This window comes from Coenobita brevimanus, chromosome 64 (genome assembly GCF_032717465.1).
Source record: "Coenobita brevimanus isolate Jiangsu-jjx chromosome 64, ASM3271746v2, whole genome shotgun sequence".
NCBI lineage: Eukaryota > Metazoa > Arthropoda > Malacostraca > Decapoda > Coenobitidae > Coenobita > Coenobita brevimanus.
Window position 1 is genome coordinate 3,419,504 of NC_137017.1, and position 18,840 is coordinate 3,438,343.

General features: G+C 43.6%; 1 protein-coding gene across 2 annotated transcripts in view; it reads right to left on the reverse strand.

Annotated features, from left to right (window-relative positions):
• Nucleotides 1-18,840, reverse strand: part of LOC145404617 (FHF complex subunit HOOK-interacting protein 1B-like) — a 113,668-nt gene that overhangs the window by 84,776 nt on the left and 10,052 nt on the right. For both annotated transcript variants that reach the window (XM_080276139.1, XM_080276138.1), the window contains exons 2-5: nt 16,239-16,413; nt 10,038-10,373; nt 5,829-6,049; nt 1,796-1,946 (exon numbers count right to left, since the gene is read on the reverse strand). In XM_080276139.1, coding sequence (XP_080132265.1) covers nt 1,796-1,946; nt 5,829-6,049; nt 10,038-10,373; nt 16,239-16,400 — 870 coding nt within the window. In that variant the 5' untranslated portion in view covers nt 16,401-16,413. The remainder of the gene's footprint in view (nt 1-1,795; nt 1,947-5,828; nt 6,050-10,037; nt 10,374-16,238; nt 16,414-18,840) is intronic.

Here is an 18,840-nt window from a genome sequence, read left to right on the forward strand (position 1 = left end):
TTTGGTAATGAAAACTGAGGAGTGTGGTAATGTGGCCGAGCTCCGATCTGGCAACCCTGCTCCTCCCTCACCACCATTTACTGCTAAACTGCGATTCCGAGTAGATGCTTATCACAATGGATGGTGCACGTGTTCATTTTTTGTGAATAAACAGTGAATAAACTGCTAATTACTCACCACTAGAGCACACGGGAATTTACAGTCTTGTGCAGTGTTAAGAAATTAGAATTTAGGGTGCAAAGGATTAACTGTGGAGTGCAAACTGGCAGTTGAAACTGGCTTGGTGCAATTAACAATGTGCAGTGTAAAACAATTATAACTCATAGTGCAAAGAATTACTGTAAATGCAGCACAATGCTAGATTACTGTATGTGCTTCAAGAGCATTTTCATCACTGCCAAAGCCTTAGAGAAGGCGGCCACAGACATGCTGCAAGTACCCTGGCTGAGGTACAGTCACTTCTAATTCCTCATTCTTTGGTTCCTTTTCATTTATTTCATGCTTTATGTCCATTATTGGTGTGAATAGGGTCTTAAATAAGTTTAAACAGGCGCTATGCATGTCCAGCAGGGAGTTATTTAGGTGGCTTTCAAAGTTAGGCTGGGTTAGGGTCCTTAAGTTCCAGTCCAGGAGCCAGGGGCCCACTTTCCGGATGGGACCACTTTCCATACATGCCTTTGGCTCTATTACATCGGATAGTGGAAGGATTACTGTAGTTGGATTGAACTGTTGTCGTGCTATCAAAAAAATTTCTCACAGAAAAAATGTACAACGTTTATCTTGAATTTGCCCACAATTTTTGTTAATGGACACCAGAGCAGTGGGCAAACTGAGTAATGCTAGTGAAAGTTGTCCATCAACAGTCAGCAGGTGTGACACCAGAAAAACTACAATAATAAAATCTGGGACAGTTTAAGTGGTGCTAAGGAGAAACGTATTTTGTATTTCCCCCCACAGAACACTACAATGAACAGTGATCAGTATCTGTTGGTTCTAGAACAGTATTTGCACACAGATTATGACATGCACAGCTGTGACATCTTTATGTAGGATGGTGCACAAAAAAAAAAAAAAAAAAAAAAAAAAAAAAAAAAAAGTGGTTAAGTGATAACGAGATTCAGGATCTATGATGACCAGAGAACAGGCTGTAAATGAAAAAGAACATTATCAGGATGCCTCACCTATGGCCCACTTGATCAACCAAAAACATGTGGATACAGGACTAAAGTGTGGAATTCTTTCTGAATCTGTATGATTCCACGCAAAAAGTCTGGAAATGGTCAATGACAGTAAAGGCTGAGCCACCAAATACCAAGTGGTTAGCAATATATATATATATATATTTTTTTTTTTTTTTGTACCATAAAATAATTAGGAAGTATCACAAAACTTTATGCAGCGGGCATACAGTATCTTTACATGATCCAATACCTTACCCCTTACTCACAAACTGCCCCACCACTTATCACCATCCCAGCACAGCTTATCCTCCCCACTCCCATCCATCCATCCCATCATTTTCTACCCCATATTGAACTACTGTGACATACACTCTCCTATGGTCATTGGTACCACTCATACAGCACCTATCTTTCTTCAAAGAGTGTTTTCTTACCACCTAGCCCTACCACCCACCACTATCTTAGCTCATCCCCCTCACCCTATCTTTAATGCTCATACAACCATTTTCTTTTCTGCCTTCTTGAAAGCAACTGAGTACCTCTACATGGAGACAACATTGGATATCCTGAATATCCTTACAAACATATCAGTGCCATAGTTTTAGCTAACTTACTGGGCAGAAGTTTGAGTGTTGAGCTATGTACTGGCCAACTGTGGTGTGTGACGCTGAAAGGGCCATACAGAGCAGCAGTGCATCCCTTGCTTGCTGTCCCACACCACCTTCACGGTGTACATAAGGCAGCAGAAGTGAGAAAATCACAAACCTGTCCAAAAATATATTCACAACATTATCACCTTATGTTTTAAGAAAAATTATGCTTTCCTGTCTCTAAGTTAACAATCCTATTTATTAATACAAAGCAAGGGAAGGAATGACTAGCTGGTGGTAATGAACAAAACAGAATATCAATACAGGTAAGCCCTTAATTCATGTGAACTTTTTTCATGCGATTTCGGTTATTCACGAATTTTTCGTACAATAATTAAAACAAAATTATAGTATTCAAATAAATAATTTTAATATACAAAAAAAATAAATAAAATATAAAAATGCCTACCTGCTGCCCATGTGCATACATATATGTATGTGTGTGTGTGTGTGTGTGTGTGTGTGTGTGTGTGTGTGAGGTCGGTCTACAATGCACCACACAGTCAGTTTGAATCCGACGGTCGAACCATGCATGACTCGCGAATCATTACTTGTGGCTTATTTTTCTGCCTTCCAGTGATTGCTTGCCTTGTCTGCCAACATGGGGCCTAAGCGTAGTGCTAGTGATGCATGTGGTAACACACCAAAACGGACTTATAAAGTGATGTTGCTGACAGAGAAAGTTAAAGTGTTGGACAAACTTACGAGAGGAATGTCGGCGACAATTCTACGTCAGGACGATTCCCCGTCATTTATTTACATACCAGTTTATTTAGCAAGTACAGTACACTAGTTTTCCACTTATATGAGTTATAAAATCTCCCTGAAAATTAGTTATTAAAGTATTAATTAATCCATCTATCTATCTATCTATCTATCGCCAGACGCCTCAATCCCGTTTGGGGTGGCCACAAACAAATCGCCTCCAAGTCGCCCTGTCCCCTGCCATTTCACTGCCCTGCTCCCAACTCACACCCCCCTCTCTCATATACCTCTCCACCCCATCCCTCCATCTCATCCTCGGCCTCCCCCTCCCTCTTCCCCCCACCACCTCACTCACATACACTCTCTTCGTCAGTCTTTCACCCTCCATCCTCTCCACATGGCCAAACCACCTCAGTGTGTTCCTCATAACGCTTCCTATCACATCCACATCCACACCACAACGCTCCTTTATATCCTCATTCGTCAGCCTGTCTCTCAACGTGACTCCACAGGCTCCTCTTAAATAACTCATTTCCACTGCTCTCACTCTTGACTTGTGTCCTTCCAACAGTGTCCAAGCTTCACTTCCGTACGTTAGAGTTGGTATCACAATACTGTCAAGTAGTAACTTTTTCACTTCCATGCTCACTTCCCTGTTTCTTATCACTGCTTTCAAGGAACCAGTAACCTTTCTTCCCTGCTGTACCCTTTCAAGCAATTCACCCTCCAAACCTCCATCCTTACTCATCACACTACCCAAACACTTAAACGTACTCACACTTTCCAATTCCTCACCATCTAACCTCGCTGTACATTCACTAACTTCACCTCTCTCAAAGACCATCACTTTACTCTTCCCTACATTCACCTTTAGATTCCGTTTCTTACACACTCTCCCAAACTCATCCACCAAGCCTTGCAGCTCCCCTTCGTCTTCACTCAACAACACAGTATCATCTGCAAACAACAGTACAGGGAGTTTCCAAACACTATCCTCTCTCACCAGGGCCACTCCAACATCCACTACCCTACCTTGTACCTCTTTTATTACCCCATCCATGTACAGATTGAACAACCATGGAGACATGACACATCCCTGTTTCAAACCAACTTTCAAAGAGAAAAATTCACTTAGTTCACCATCCACACGCACTGCAGCCTTCGCACCATCGTACATACTCTTCACAGCATTCAACAACTTCCCATCTACTCCATATATTCTTAACACTTTCCACAATCCTTGTCTATCCACCCTGTCATATGCTTTCTCCAAATCCATGAAAGCTGCATACAACTTCTTTCCCTTCTCTAGAAACTTTTCCACTAAAGATCTAAGAATGAATATCTGATCTACACAACCTCTTCCCTTCCTAAAGCCTCCTGTTCTTCTCCAACTAATTTCTCTGTTCTTTCCCTAACTCTGTCTAAAAGTATCCTACCATACACTTTTCCTATTATACTAAGAAGACAAATGCCCCTATGATTACCACACACTTCTTTTTCCCCTTTTCCTTTGTACAAGGGAATAATTATACCTGACTTTGAATCCTCCGGGACTCTACCTTCCTCTCAGGCCAATCTGCACATCTTCCACATCCATTCTACTACTATCTCTCCCTCATGCTTCAGCATTTCACCACACACTCCATCAATTCCTGGGGCTTTCCCCGATTTAACTTTCTTCATTGCTTCCACAACTTCTATCCTACTGATTTCTTCCTGTCTTCTCACCTCCCTCCTTCTCCCAGCCATTCCCCAGCCACTTATACTCGCATTACTTCCATCCTCTACGTTCAACAATTCCTTAAAGTGTTCTCTCCATCTGCTCACTTTTTCTCCCTTCTCCACTAGTAATCTACCATTTTTATCTTTCACTCCCCTGCTAACTTCACTTCCACCCTGTCTTACTCTTTTCACTTCTCTCAAGAACATTTTCTTACAGTCCCTCCACTTTACACTCAAATTCCTTCCAAATTCCTCATCCACTCTCTTCTTACTCTCTCTTACTAATCTTTTCACCTCTCTCTTCCTTTCCACATATAACTCTCTCTTCCGCCTCTCAACTTCTTCCACGCCCCTATTTCTCACCCATTCATTGTATGCTTTCTTCTTTTGTGCCACAGCCTGTTTCACCTCTTCAGTCCACCACGCTGTTCCTTGCACCCCCCTCCGTCTTCTCTTCCTTCCACACACCGCATCACATGCTGCACATATTTCTTCTGTAAATATCTTACACACACCTTCCACATCTCCCATCTGCTCCAATTCATATTTGCCCAATCGTTCCTCCACTTCTCTCTTATACTCTGCCTTTTTCTCATCCTCTTGTAACCTTTCCACTCTCCTTGCAACTACTCCTTCCTCTTGTCTTTCCCTTCTATTCCTCCATCTCACTTGCATCCTAATTCTGGCCACCACCAAGTAGTGGTGAGAGAGTCCACTCCCCCAACCTCTATACACTCTTGCATCCTTTACACATCTTCGCATCCTTTCATCCACACACACATAATCAATCATTGCCTTCCTTTCATTCAGTTCACCACCCACCCTTCTCATCACTCGCCATGTACACCTGTGGATCATTTTATGCCTGAAGAGGGTATTGGCTATCACCAACCCCCTCCCAGCACAAATGTCCACTAACGCACTCCCATTCTCATCTATCTAGGCAGGCACACCCCACTCACCAACTATTCCATCCACCTTCACGTTAATTAATCCATAATAAGTATAATTATAGAATGACAGGGAATTGTCTATGTTTTGGTGAATTGACTTCAGGGTGAATTGTCTCTGAACCGTGTGTTTGGGGTGAGTTAACTGTTCTTACAATAAAGAAGACAGAATGTAGCATACGGGAGTCAGTGAGGACTAGTGCACCAGACTGTGCTCAAGTGTCTCCACCTACGCCTGTGAACTGGCTTGGAACCGTATGTTTGGGGTCAATGAGTCAACTGTTTGGACAATAAAGAAGGCAGAATGTAGCATATGGGAGGCAGTGAGGGTTTGTGCACCAGACTGCTGAAGTGTCTCCACCTACGCTTGTGCTTGTCAGGTTTCAGTGTTAAATTTCTTACATTTTTGTTGTTTTTCATACTTTATGCTAGTTTATAAGGTGTATGTAGTGCATAAACAGTATTATTCAGATGTAATATACTTAGTGGTCATGCGTAATTATGTGCACACAGGGGCAGAATGTTTACGCGAATTTACCACATACGTGAAGGGTCTAGGAACGTAACCCTTGCGTGAATTAAGGGCTTACCTATATATCATTTAAATTCATACTAACTTTGTGGGTCCCTGGTCATCAGAGAACTGGAAGAAGAAATCAAGAAGATGCTGATTATGCATGAGTGAAACACAGAGCTGGTTGAGGAGAACCACAAGACGCTTTTCTACATCAGCATGGACACACCCACTGCATGACCACAGAAGCTTTAGTAGTGGACGAATGATTGGCTTGTACACTAAGATCTCCTGACGTGAGTGGCTCAGCAGCTGTTCATGAACCTGCCAGAAGAAAATAGTATTTAAAGGAGTGGGAAAATGGTCAGTAAAGATGATAATGGCAAAAAAAGAACCATTTTATCAAAATTTTGAACTACTACACAAGAACTCTTTGCTCAATACCAAGGAACCGTGCAGCAATCATTAACTGAAAATACCACACAGCAAGGGCTTAACATTCATGGTTTACTGAAATTACATTCAGCACATTTGTGGTGACCTCAAAAAGTCCAAGGATGTGTCCCTTACTTGCAAACAATAATATGCTTGCAGGAAAATGGCCAAAAACTAACCCCTGGGGGTAGGGGGGTTTTTCAAGAATACTCCCCCAGTATCCCTGCTTGTCGTAAAAGGCGACTAAAAGGGTTGGTGGAGGGTTAGTGCCCCTCCCCGGAAAACAACTAACTAAAAAAATAAACAAGAAGCCTCGGACGAGGACTGACCAAAAGATGACGACCCAGGACCGGACAAAGGACTTGGTAATCGGAACGTGGACTGTAAGAGGAGCGAATGATAGGTGAAAGAAAGAGAGATTGTCCAGGTGCTTGAGGGTGCGAAAGTGGATGTATGTGGACTAACTGAAACAAAATGGTGAGAAGAAAGTTTGAGAGAATGGGAGTATGGATGGGGTATATGTGCAGGAGTAGGTGAGAATGAGAGGGCAAAGGAAGGAGTATGTATAGTTGTGAGTAAAAGATGGAACAGGAGCATAAGACAGTATGAATCAGTTGGGTCAAGGATTGTGTGGGTAAAGTTGAAAGTTGGAATAAAAATGTGGGCGATTGTGTGTGTGTATGCGCCAACACAAGATCGTGCTAGAAGAGTGAGAGAAGAGTTCTGGACAAATGTAGAAGTGTGCATGGAAAAGTTTGGAAGGAATGAGAGAGTGTTTTTGATCGGTGATATGAATGGTAAAGTTGGGAATGTGCAGGTGGATGGAATAGTTGGTGAGTGGGGTGTGCCTGCTGAGATAGATGAGAATGGGAGTGCATTAGTGGACATTTGTCCTGGGAAGGGGTTGGTGATAGCCAATACCCTCTTCAGGCATAAAATGATCCACAGGTATACATGGCGAGTGATGAGAAGGGTGGGTGGTGAACTGAATGAAAGGAAGGCAATGGTTGATTATGTGTGTGTGGATGAAAGGATGCGAAGATGTGTAATGGATGCAAGAGCTTATAGAGGCTGAGGGAGTGGACTTTCTGACCACTACTTGGTGGTGGCCAAAATTAGGATTCAAGTAAGATGGAGGAATAGAAGAAGGGAAAGACGAGAGGAAGGAGTAGTTGCAAGGAGAGTGGAAAGGTTACAAGAGGATGAGAAAAGGGCAGAGTATAAGAGAGAAGTGGAGGAACAATTGGGCAAATATGAATTGGAGCAGATGGGAGACGTGGAAGGTGTGTGTAGGATATTTACAAAAGAAATATGTGCAGCATATGATGTGGTGTGTGGAAGGAAGAGAAGACGGAGGGGGGTGCAAGGAACAGCGTGGTGGACTGGAGAGGTGAGACAGGCTGTGGCACAAAAGAAGAAAGCATACAATGAATGGATGAGAAATAGGGGCGTGGAAGAAGTTGAGAGGCGGAAGAGAGAGTTATATGTAGAAAGAAGGAGAGAGGTGAAAAGGTTAGTAAGAGAGAGTAAGAAGAGAGTGGATGAGGAATTTGGAAGGAATTTGAGTGTAAAGTGGAGGGACTGTAAGAAAATGTTCTGGAAAAAGGTGAAAAGAGTAAGACAGGGTGAAAGTGAAGTTAGCAGGGGAGTGAAAGATAAAAATGGTAGATTACTAGTGGAGAAGGGAGAAAAAGTGAGCAGATGGAGAGAACACTTTAAGGAATTGTTGAACATAGAGGATGGAAGTAATGCGAGTATAAGTGGCTGGGGAATGGCTGGGAGAAGGAGGGAGGTGAGAAGACAGGGAGAAATCAGTAGGATAGAAGTTGTGGAAGCAATGAAGAAAGTTAAATCGGGGAAAGCCCCAGGAATTGATGGAGTCTGTGGTGAAATGCTGAAGCATGGGGGAGAGATAGTAGGAGAATGGATGTGGAAGATGTGCAGATTGGCCTGAGAGGAAGGTAGAGTCCCGGAGGATTGGAAGTCAAGTATAATTATTCCCTTGTACAAAGGAAAAGGGGAAAAAGAAGTGTGTGGTAATCATAGGGGCATTTGTCTTCTTAGTATAATAGGAAAAGTGTATGGTAGGATACTTATTGACAGAGTTAGAGAAAGAACAGAGAAATTAGTTAGAGAAGAACAGGGAGGCTTAGGAAGGGAAGAGGTTGTGTAGATCAGATATTCATTCTTAGATCTTTAGTGGAAAAGTTTCTAGAGAAGGGAAATGTATGCGGCTTTCATGGATTTGGAGAAAGCATATGACAGGGTGGATAGACAAGGATTGTGGAAAGTGTTAAGAATATATGAAGTAGATGGGAAGTTGTTGAATGCTGTGAAGAGTATGTACGATGGTGCGAAGGCTGCAGTGCGTGTGGATGGTGAACTAAGTGAATTTTTCTCTTTGAAAGTTGGGTTGAAACAGGGATGTGTCATGTCTCCATGGTTGTTCAATCTGTACATGGATGGGGTAATAAAAGAGGTACAAGATAGGGTAGTGGATGTTGGAGTGGCCCTGGTGAGAGAGGATAGTGTTTGGAAACTCCCTGTACTGTTGTTTGCAGATGATACTGTGTTGTTGAGTGAAGACAAAGGGGAGCTGCAAGGCTTGGTGGATGAGTTTGGGAGAGTGTGTAAGAAACGGAATCTAAAGGTGAATGTAGGGAAGAGTAAAGTGATGGTCTTTGAGAGAGGTGAAGTCAGTGAATGTACAGCGAGGTTGGATGGTGAGGAACTGGAAAATGTGAGTACGTTTAAGTACTTGGGTAGTGTGATGAGTAAGGATGGAGGTTTGGAGGGTGAATTGCTTGAAAGGGTACAGCAGGGAAGAAAGGTTGCTGGTTCTTTGAAAGCAGTGATAAGAAACAGGGAAGTGTGCATGGAAGTGAAAAAGTTACTACATGACAATATTGTGATACCAACTCTAACGTATGGAAGTGAAGCTTGGACACTGTTGGAAGGACACAAGTCAAGAGTGAGAGCATTGGAAATGAGTTATTTAAGAGGAGCCTGTGGAGTCACATGGAGAGACAGACTGACGAATGAGGATATAAAGGAGCATTGTGGTGTGGTTGTGGATGTGATAGGAAGCGTTATAAGGAACACACTGAGGTGGTTTGGCCATGTGGAGAGGATGGAGGGTGAAAGACTGACGAAGAGAGTGTACGTGAGTGAGGTGGAGGGGGGAAGAGGGAGGGGGAGGCCGAGGATGAGATGGAGGGATGGGGTGGAGAGGTATATGAGAGAGGGGGGTGTGAGTTGGGAGCGGGGCAATGAAATGGTGGGGGACAGGGTGACGTGGAGGCAATTTGTTTGTGGCCACCCCGAACGGGATTGAGGCGTCTGGCAATAGATAGACAGAGATGTGTTTGGAGTGTAATGCTGTATGGTTGTCATCTGTGTATGTTTGAAGGCTCAAACATACACAAATGACAATGATTACATTGATGTGTAGTGTGTCCTTGAATGCGAGGCCTGGGCGGGGGGGGCTAGGATTATGACTGAAGAGTTGAAAGGAAGGAAGGGACTGGAATATATTTGAGTTGTGATGAGGAGGGGTAGACTGAGATGGTTTAGATATGATGAGAGGATGGAAGATGACAACTGAGTGCGGAGGATGAGAAGTGTGAACGTTGAGGGCAGGGTTGAGAAGGGCAGACCAAAGACGACCTAGGATGATTCATAGAGAGTTACCTCAGGGGTAAAGGACTTAACAGGGAGGCTGCCAGAGATCAAGCAGCATTTGAGTGTCGCCATTAGGTGACTAAGGTTGACGCATGCAGGCATGTTGAAACCTTTATAAGTGACACAAAAGTTAATCCTACTTACATAAAAAATTAACAGGCTTCTTGTTTTAACTTTTTTGTTAAATAATACACACCTTTAGTTGCTCAAGTTTCAATGCACTGATGAATTCCCCTGCGTTAAGGCTCCAATCCAAAATTCTCTCAAGAATTTCTTCTCCTAGGAAATGATCAAAGATTGGAGTGTGAGGAGGCTCATCTGTAGGGAGTGAAGTGTGTGTGACTGGGTCTGCCAGAGGGTGAGTTGCAGTATCAGCAAAGTAAGTCTCAGTCTCGGTTCCTTCTCTGTTTTTTTGTAACTTCCCATTTTGCGTACGGGCATTGTGGACCATCATCTTCTTTAAGTCCACCAACAACAATGTCACCATCTGGGCTAGATGGTTTATCACAGCTGTTACATCATCTGCAAACACCTGCAACACAAAAAAGTACAGCTATTAATAATAACAATAATGCAAACACAAGAAAACAAAAACATAATTTCTGCTGTGTTAATTTTTAATTTTTCTATCTTATCAATGAACTAGAGTCACTCCAAGAAGGGAGGCTCTCTCTCGCTGGTCTTGCCACTTCCTACCAATGATGGACTGATCTATTCAGATCCAATTAAACTCAATTATAACATTTATGTCTGCTCTGCATTATTCAGGTCAAATTAGATTCACTTAAAGCTATTCATGTTACTGTCAATTCAAGCTCATTCATATAATTTATGTCAACTCAGGTCTAACATGGCTTAATCATGTTACTGAGATTCTCATAATTTCACGAGTCCAACAAGGTCTGGCAAAGTCAATGCTGTTAATTCATGTCTTTCACATCCAGTTAGATTAGATCAGAACAGACGACTTCATTCAAGACCTTTATGTCCAATCGGTTCTAATAAGAATAATTCAGGTTGTCATATCCATCCACATCAGCTGTGAGTCATTCTAGTTTATTGCAGCCATGTTCTAATCCAAGCAGATCAAGTGATGATTTTTTTCAGGCAGTTCAGGGCATTTCAGGTCAAGTAAGCTGGTGCAGTGCTCCCTCCTGTAATGTAGTATAACACAGATTTGTACTTACACAGTACACTACAGTGTGACCAAAAAACATATACTGCAGTCACAATCAGATATACCACAGCAAGTTGTCAGGACTTGGAGCTCTCAGACAGCTCACCGAAAGTCAAATGTCGAGCATGATGACATCAGGCGAGAGATGCACTGTGATTAGTCACATGACATCACATCCATGTACAGTACAATCCCAGCTATCCGGTATCCAGACAAACGGAATACTCAGAACAACGGGAAAATTCAAGGGCTGGTAAAAATGTCAGTAAGTTATAACTGTGCGCCAATTTGAATGGACCACCAAACCGCCGTTTGATTGTGTCACGCGAGGCTGGGTGATGTCAGACAAAGCGAGATGAAGGCATTTCCGGCTAATGTAAATCCCTAGCAAATCCTCTTAACCACCCCTCCTCTCCCCCTCTTTCCCCTACTTGAATTCAGTCATCCTTCACACCCTCCAAAAATCACCAGTCTGCATTTTGCCACCAGACAGTAAACAAGCTCTCTTGCTATTGTGTTCCTCTGATAGACGGTAATTTATACACTCCAAAATGCCTAAAGTGCAAACTAAATGTAAGCGTATCGTGCTTACCTTGAAACAGAAGCTGGACATACGCTACAGACTTGAAAAAGGCGAATATTGTAAAACGCTAATGGCTGAATATAAATGTTAATAGGAATGAAAGTTTACTTTGTTGGAAGAAAAATAAATAAATAATATGCCTGCATTTCATACGTACATCATTTATTTTATTTTCTGCAAAACAGCTGAGTGGCGGGTGAGGGGTGGAGTGATGGAGGTCAGGTGGGGAAGAAGAAGAACAGTCGGAAACGTAAACAAACTCACGTGGGGGCACAGGTGTCGTGATAATTCTACAGTGCAGTCTTAACACATCATCAGTTCACTAATAAATGTTCAGGCTTTTATTTCTTTATTTTATTTTTCAATTTTTATGAGTACAGTACATATAATGAATACAGTAATTCGGTAAACAATGGACTGGTGCAAAATGCAGTACTGCAAATTGCTAGACATTGCACACGTGCGTTATGACCATGGTGTGTGTTTACAAGGCAGTTTTTCAGGCGGAATCTCTTAGTGTAACCCCTAATGTGACTGGTGAGTACCTGAACTGTATTTACTGCTGTGATAGCCTTTGTATAGATTTGACTTGAAAATCAGAAATACGGGAAAAATCTGTAACCGGGAAGGTAAATTCCCCAAGCCACCCGGTTAACTGGGATTGTACTGTATCCCCAATGGCCAGTAAGGGCATCCTTCATTGATTTTTGGTGGTCTCCCACCTCATGGTTAAGTCTAAGGTAGCTACTCCTGTGGTACAGAGCATTGTTACCAAAGTACTATGCCTCGCAGCCAACTCGAATCCACCAACAAGCAATGGCGCTTCACCTACAGCCGGAAAACAGAGCTTGTACAAGAGTTGGAGGGTGGGAAGAGACAAGTTGGCTTGGAAGAGAAGCACAAGATTAATGAAAGCACCATCAAGACAATATGGAATGGCCAAGAAAAGATAAAGGTATACATCAAGAGCAACCCACAACAGCAGGAAAAGCTGCAATGACGATCAGGCATGCAGCACTGAAGGCCAAGGAGCGACTTCTACTTTGGTTCGCTGAGAGGCAGAGACAGAGAAACATCCCTACTGACGGCACCACACTACATGACAATGCCAAGTATTTATACAGTCAGGCAGGTAGACGGCTAAACCAGGAGAACATGACGCCCTTCAAGGCCTCCAAAGAATGGTTCAATACATTCATAAAGAAGAATGGGCTGAGGAGTGTTAGTTTAACTGATGAGGGGGCAAGTGCTGATGTATCCACGCTTCTACCTTCCCAGTATTTCTTAGAGATGTCATCAGAGACGATGGGTACAACCAAGACCAGATTTTTAAGTTGACGAGACAGGGCTTTTTTGGGAGGAGAAAAAAAAAAATGCCCACAAGGACCTACATCCAATGGTGCGAGCGGCATGCCCGTGGTTACAAGGCATCTATGGAAAGACTCACTCTACTCCTAACCTGTAATGCCTCTGGGACCTGCAAAATGAAATCACTTGTCATCTCACGAGCCAAGAAACCACAAGTCTACAGGAACTGTGACATGGGCAAGCTTAATGTGCACTGGATGTTCAACAAGATGGGGTGGATGTCAGGTGCAGTCTGCCTCGAATGGTTTGACAAGTGCATCACCAAAGAGGCAGATGATTTCTGCAAGCGGCACAACTTGGCAATAAGATCCTGCTCCTCTTAGACAATGTGCTAAGTCACTCACCACTCCTCAACGATCGCCACCCCAACATCAAGGTTGTGTTCATGCCTCCGAACACAACCTCACTCCTCCAGCCACTCAACCAAGAAGTGATTGCAGTGCTGAAAGCAACTAACGCCTCGAAGGCCTTAGCTATGTTCCAAGTTGCCATCAACACCGACAAAGATTTGGATTAGTTGGCAACTTCACCAGATTCACCATGGCCTGAGTCACCCAACCACAGCACGAGCTGTGACTCACCACCACCACCACTGCCACAGAGCACTGTGGGGAGGCACAGTCTATCAACAACTTTTGGAAGTCGTTCAACATCAAAAACGAAGCAGACACCATTGTTGAAGCCTGGAATGAGCTGATGCAGGCCAAGGTGCATTATGCCTGGTGCAACATTTTGCAAGGTTTGCCAGGCCACAGGCTTGACTTAGAGACCAAGCAACAAAGTGTTGATACACTGGTGGAGGCAGGAGGAAGAGTCGCTGGTATGGAACAACTCGACACTGCTGACATAAAGAAGCTTCTTGCCCCTGACCCCATCTTGGACAGCAAGGTATTGTTGGACCAGCTGCAGGAAGACAGTGAAGAACAGGGAGAGCCATAGGACAGGCCATCGGGAGGGATAGCAGCAAGCACACTGAGAGAAACTGTGGAACTATACGAGAGGGTCACCTTCGTCACAATCAACCAGAACAAAGATAAGGACTGAGCAGAGCGAACTGCTGCAACAGTGGCCAATGATATAAGGCAGTACACAGAGATGTTCAAGGAGACAGTGAATGCTCGGCAACAGAAGATGATCACAGACTTTTTTCGGGTTCATCAGGAAACTTCACAACAACCATCTTCTGGCACTGATTCAAGCCCAAAAGACAGTGCTGACCATGACGAAGAGGTTATGTCCATCATTTCCTCCATGGACTTTAAAGCAGGCCTGTGGGGTCAGTACCCAAAACATCCGACTCCGACTCCTTGATTTCTTGTGTGTCCGACCTCGACTCCTTGATTTCCCGTGTGTCCAACTCCGACTCCTTAATTTCTTGAGTGTCCGACTTCGACTCCTTGATTTCTTGTGTGTCCAACTTCGACCCCTTAAGACTTTCTCTGTAATAAATTTGCCATGATATTTACACAAGATGTCATTCCATCACAACCATGTGAATCGTCAGGATACTTTTAAAACCCATATCCTTAAAAGTTTGACTTTAATGGTTGTAGCTACATTATGATCATGGCAGCACCTATGTTTAAGTTCAGCATAAACAAAACAGAACAGAAAACAAGTCCATACTAAAATGTGGAAAACAACAGAAAAGAAAAAAGGAACTGGAGCAGCAAGAAATAAAACCAAAGATGCTGTTTTTTGAAAGGCAACAGCTCTGCACTGCACCTAAATCATGTTTAAAAATTTCTTTACTGGTCAGGACTTTCTTACATACTCTGACGCCGACTCAGCATCACCATATTTGCTTCCAACTACAACTCCACGACTCGAACACCTACTCCACACCCCTGCTTTGAAGGGTTTGACTCCGACGACAAAGGGAACAAGCCAACCACATCGGGGGGTCTGGGGGTGCCGGAGACAGCAAATGGGGCCAACAGAGCCAGACAGGTTAGTGACCTACACTTTTTTTTTATTAATGTCTAGGTACCTTCCTTATGTATTTTTAATAACTTCCTATGTATGACTACCAGAGTAAATGTCAGAAGGGTGTTTTTTTGGAGGGTTTGGGTAAGATTTAGGGTGAAAAGGGTGACTTTAGAAAATGTCCAGTCTGGGTTAGCCCTTTATAATGGAAACACATGGAACGTATACCGCAGCTTCAGGCCTGTCTACCTTATTCATGTTATAGGAAAGAGCACTGAATATTGTCCACTTGGCTCCAGAAGGCTTCACTGAGGCCATATTTATTATGTCTGTGCTAAAATTCAACCAAAAGGATGTTCTGTAATAATTTTCAAATTACATTTCAGGTCTTTCAGTATTGGTTCAGGTGAGTATTGATATATGGGAGGGATGGGCCGGGATGGTGGTGGGTAGTGAGATGATACCCTATGTGTAACACTGGGAATTGTGGGTCAGCTGGTCGTCAAGACATTCATGAAGATATTCATCATAGCAGAAAGAAAATCAGTAAGACTGGTTTTGTAAATACAGTACATGTGTGCTGGATAAGCTAGGATGGTGGCAAATAACTGAGTATGCCAGGACAAGTATATGCTGTTCAGATGGAAACTGTAAGTAGTTCTGTAAATTGCAGGTAAAAGATGAGGAAAAAAAAAAAAGGAGAGGGGGAGGGGCAAAAGTGAATGGACAGGTGGAATGGTCATGAATGTTGGTCTGGATGGGACAAGCATGTACTCAGTGAAGATGGGTGTTGCACGAAGTACTAGCACCGGTGGCTGAAACAAATTTCTCTGAGAAGCTTGAGCTGGGAGGAGTGAGTGGGACAGGCAGGGATGGTGGTGGGAGGTGGGGCAGGGCAGTGATAAGACACCCTCTAAATAGGCCTATGGGGATTGTAGGTTGGCCCACTGTGATGTGATAGAGGTTTACATAAAATAATGCATAAAGTGGGCAGAAGGGAGTAAGTGAATTAGTAGGACAGACTAAAAGTGATGGGGTAGGGTAGAACGACATGTCTGAGGCACAGCACTGGCTGAGGGAGTAAATTTCCTTTTAAAAGTTGTGCTGGAGAGGTAGAAAAATGATAGGTTAGGTACAGGGGAGTGTGCAGGACAAGTGGAGATGGTGGATGGTAATGGGATAAGAATCCCTATGAAGATGGCTACTCCAGATTGGTCAGTCTCAGTGTGGTGATGATTTAAGGATTTTCTCCTTCAACAGAAACAATAACTATGAATAAAGTATTCTTATAAATCAGTGTAAAACTAAAAAAAATAGTGAAAGACCTGTTTCCCAAGCCTCACCTGCCCCCTCAGGTGGGTTCGCTCAAATATGTCACATGTCTGCTGCCAGTGCTTGATGAAAGAGTGGAAAGCAGCAGCTGGGTCGACATCATGCAGAGGAGAGACACCCCGCCGCCGCCCCAGGGACACGCGCAGGGGAGACTCACGCAGCCAGCTGGTCATCCCTCACTCACCACTATAAGCAAATGAAGCAGGTTTGATCAGGCAAAGATTACTCATATTATTTTAGGATAAAAATAATGAAGCACATCTTCAATATATCATCTTTTTAATGTTAATACCTTCTATTAGATCTGCATAAAACTATCAAATGACTCCCATTTAAAGTTACTTTACCACCCATGGAGATGTTTCACTAGTTCCACCAATCTACAGTACCACTTGTATGGAAAGGGTAATGATATTTTGGAACACATCCTTACGTGTACTGAAGACTGCATGTACTTTAATGGACTTTTTCTTTTCAGTAAGCCTGATCACATTACCAGCACACAACTCCATCTGCATTAATGTTGAAAATGTCTATCACCTTAAAAACAGGGTCTTATAGGGCTTATATACTGCATTTAACCTTGGCTTCTTCTTGAGAGGAGCCTGTGGAGTCACATGGCGAGACAGACTGACAAATGAGGATGTAAACGAGAGCTGTGATGTGGAAGTGGATGTGACAGGAAGCATTAGGAGAAACACACTGAGGTGGCTTGGCCATGTGGAGAGGATGGAGAATGAGAGATTGACAAGGAGAGTGTATGTGAGTGAGGTGGAGGCCAAGGATGAGATGGAGGGATGGAATGGAGAGGTACAGTGGGCTCACCTACTGCGCGGGCTCAGAGTGTACGAATCGCATTGTGTGCAAATGACCAAAAATAATAACCAAAAACCTTGAATGTGCGAAATTACCTCACAAAACGTAAGGTGGAGGCAAGGAGTGGCTCAAAAACGCCATTTTCCATGAGTACGCGACCCCCCCCCACACACTGCACCAATAGTGACCTAGAGGCTCATGGGGAAGGTGCTCAAGAGGAGTCTACAGCAAGATCTCGCCAATAACATCTTTGACAATAACGTTTTCGGCAATAACAGTAAGTTAGAATAGATACCTAGTTTCTATAATAATGACGGTTATTTCGTGAATACCAAGTTGCTATATTGCCAATACATCCATAACAAGATGAGGAATGAAACAGACAAGCAAGAAGAGATGAAGGAAATTGCTGAAAATGTGAGCAGGAGATGGAGGATCCTCCCCTCACCACCTCCCCTGACTCGCCCGCTCCCATCCTTTCCTCCTCCACAGCCCCACCTGACTCACCAGCCACCTACTCCTCCAGCTCCACAGCCCCACCTGACTCATCTGCTTTACCTGGCATACCTGCAATCCCCACCATAATGACTGCTGCTGCATTCTGGAAGAAATGCAACATTCGACAGGGCGTAAATTTCTTCGTCAAAGCCATGAATAATACAACACTGGCAACCGTTAAAACAGTGTGGTGCAGCCGGGGTGGCGGCGGGGGCACTCTAAAGTGTATTGCCACGCCTCGGAACCCCTGTTATTTAAGTCCATCAGGCCTGTTGCCTACTGTTGTTAAGGTGACTACCCATATTTTTGTTATTGTAGGTATATCTGTAGTACAACGTCTGAAAAATTTGACCTTTATTATGTCTTTAAGGGCCAAAAAATGTCCAGGCATGAGGGGGTACCGCCCATATGTTATTTTTCCGATAAAATTATGTATTCTTAGTGAGCAATTTCACACTGCACGAGGACCAGGACCACCGAATCGCTCGCACACTGTGCGAGCCCACTGTACATGAGAGAGTGGGGTGTGAATTGGGAGCTGGACAGTGAAATGGCAGGGGACAGGGGGACATGGAGGCGATTTGTTTGAGGTCACTCCATATGGGATTAAAGCATCTGGCAATAGATAGATAGATAGACAGATAGACAGACAGATTCTTCCCAATATTCAAGGTGTACTGGATGATGTCTATCTATCTGTCTATCTATTGCCAGACACCTTAATTCCGTAAGGGGTGGCCACAAACAAATCGCCTCCATGTCACCCTGTCCCCCGCCATTTCACTGCTCTGCTCCCAGCTCACAACTCCCTCTCTCATATACCTCTCCACTCTATTCCTCCATCTCATCCCTGGCCTCCCCCTCCCACTTCCCCCCGCCACCTCACTCACATACACTCTCCTTGTCAGTCTCTCACTCTCCATCCTCTCCACATGGCCAATCCACCTCAATGTGTTTCTCCTAATGCTTCCTATCACATCCACATCCACACCACAATGCTCCTTCACTTCCTCATTTGTCAGTCTGTCTCTCCATGTGACTCCACATGCTCCTCTCAAATAGCTCATTTCCACTGCTCTCACTCTTGACTTCTGTCCCTCCAACAAGGTCCAAGCTTCATTTCCATATGTTAGAGCTGGTAATGCAAAACTGTACTGCCATGCAGTAACTTTTTCACTTCCATGCTCACTTCCCTGTTTCTTATCACTGCTTTCAAGGAACCAGCAACCTTTCCTCGTTGTTGTACCCTTTCAAGCACTTCACCCTCTAAACTTCCATCCTTACTCATCACACTACCCA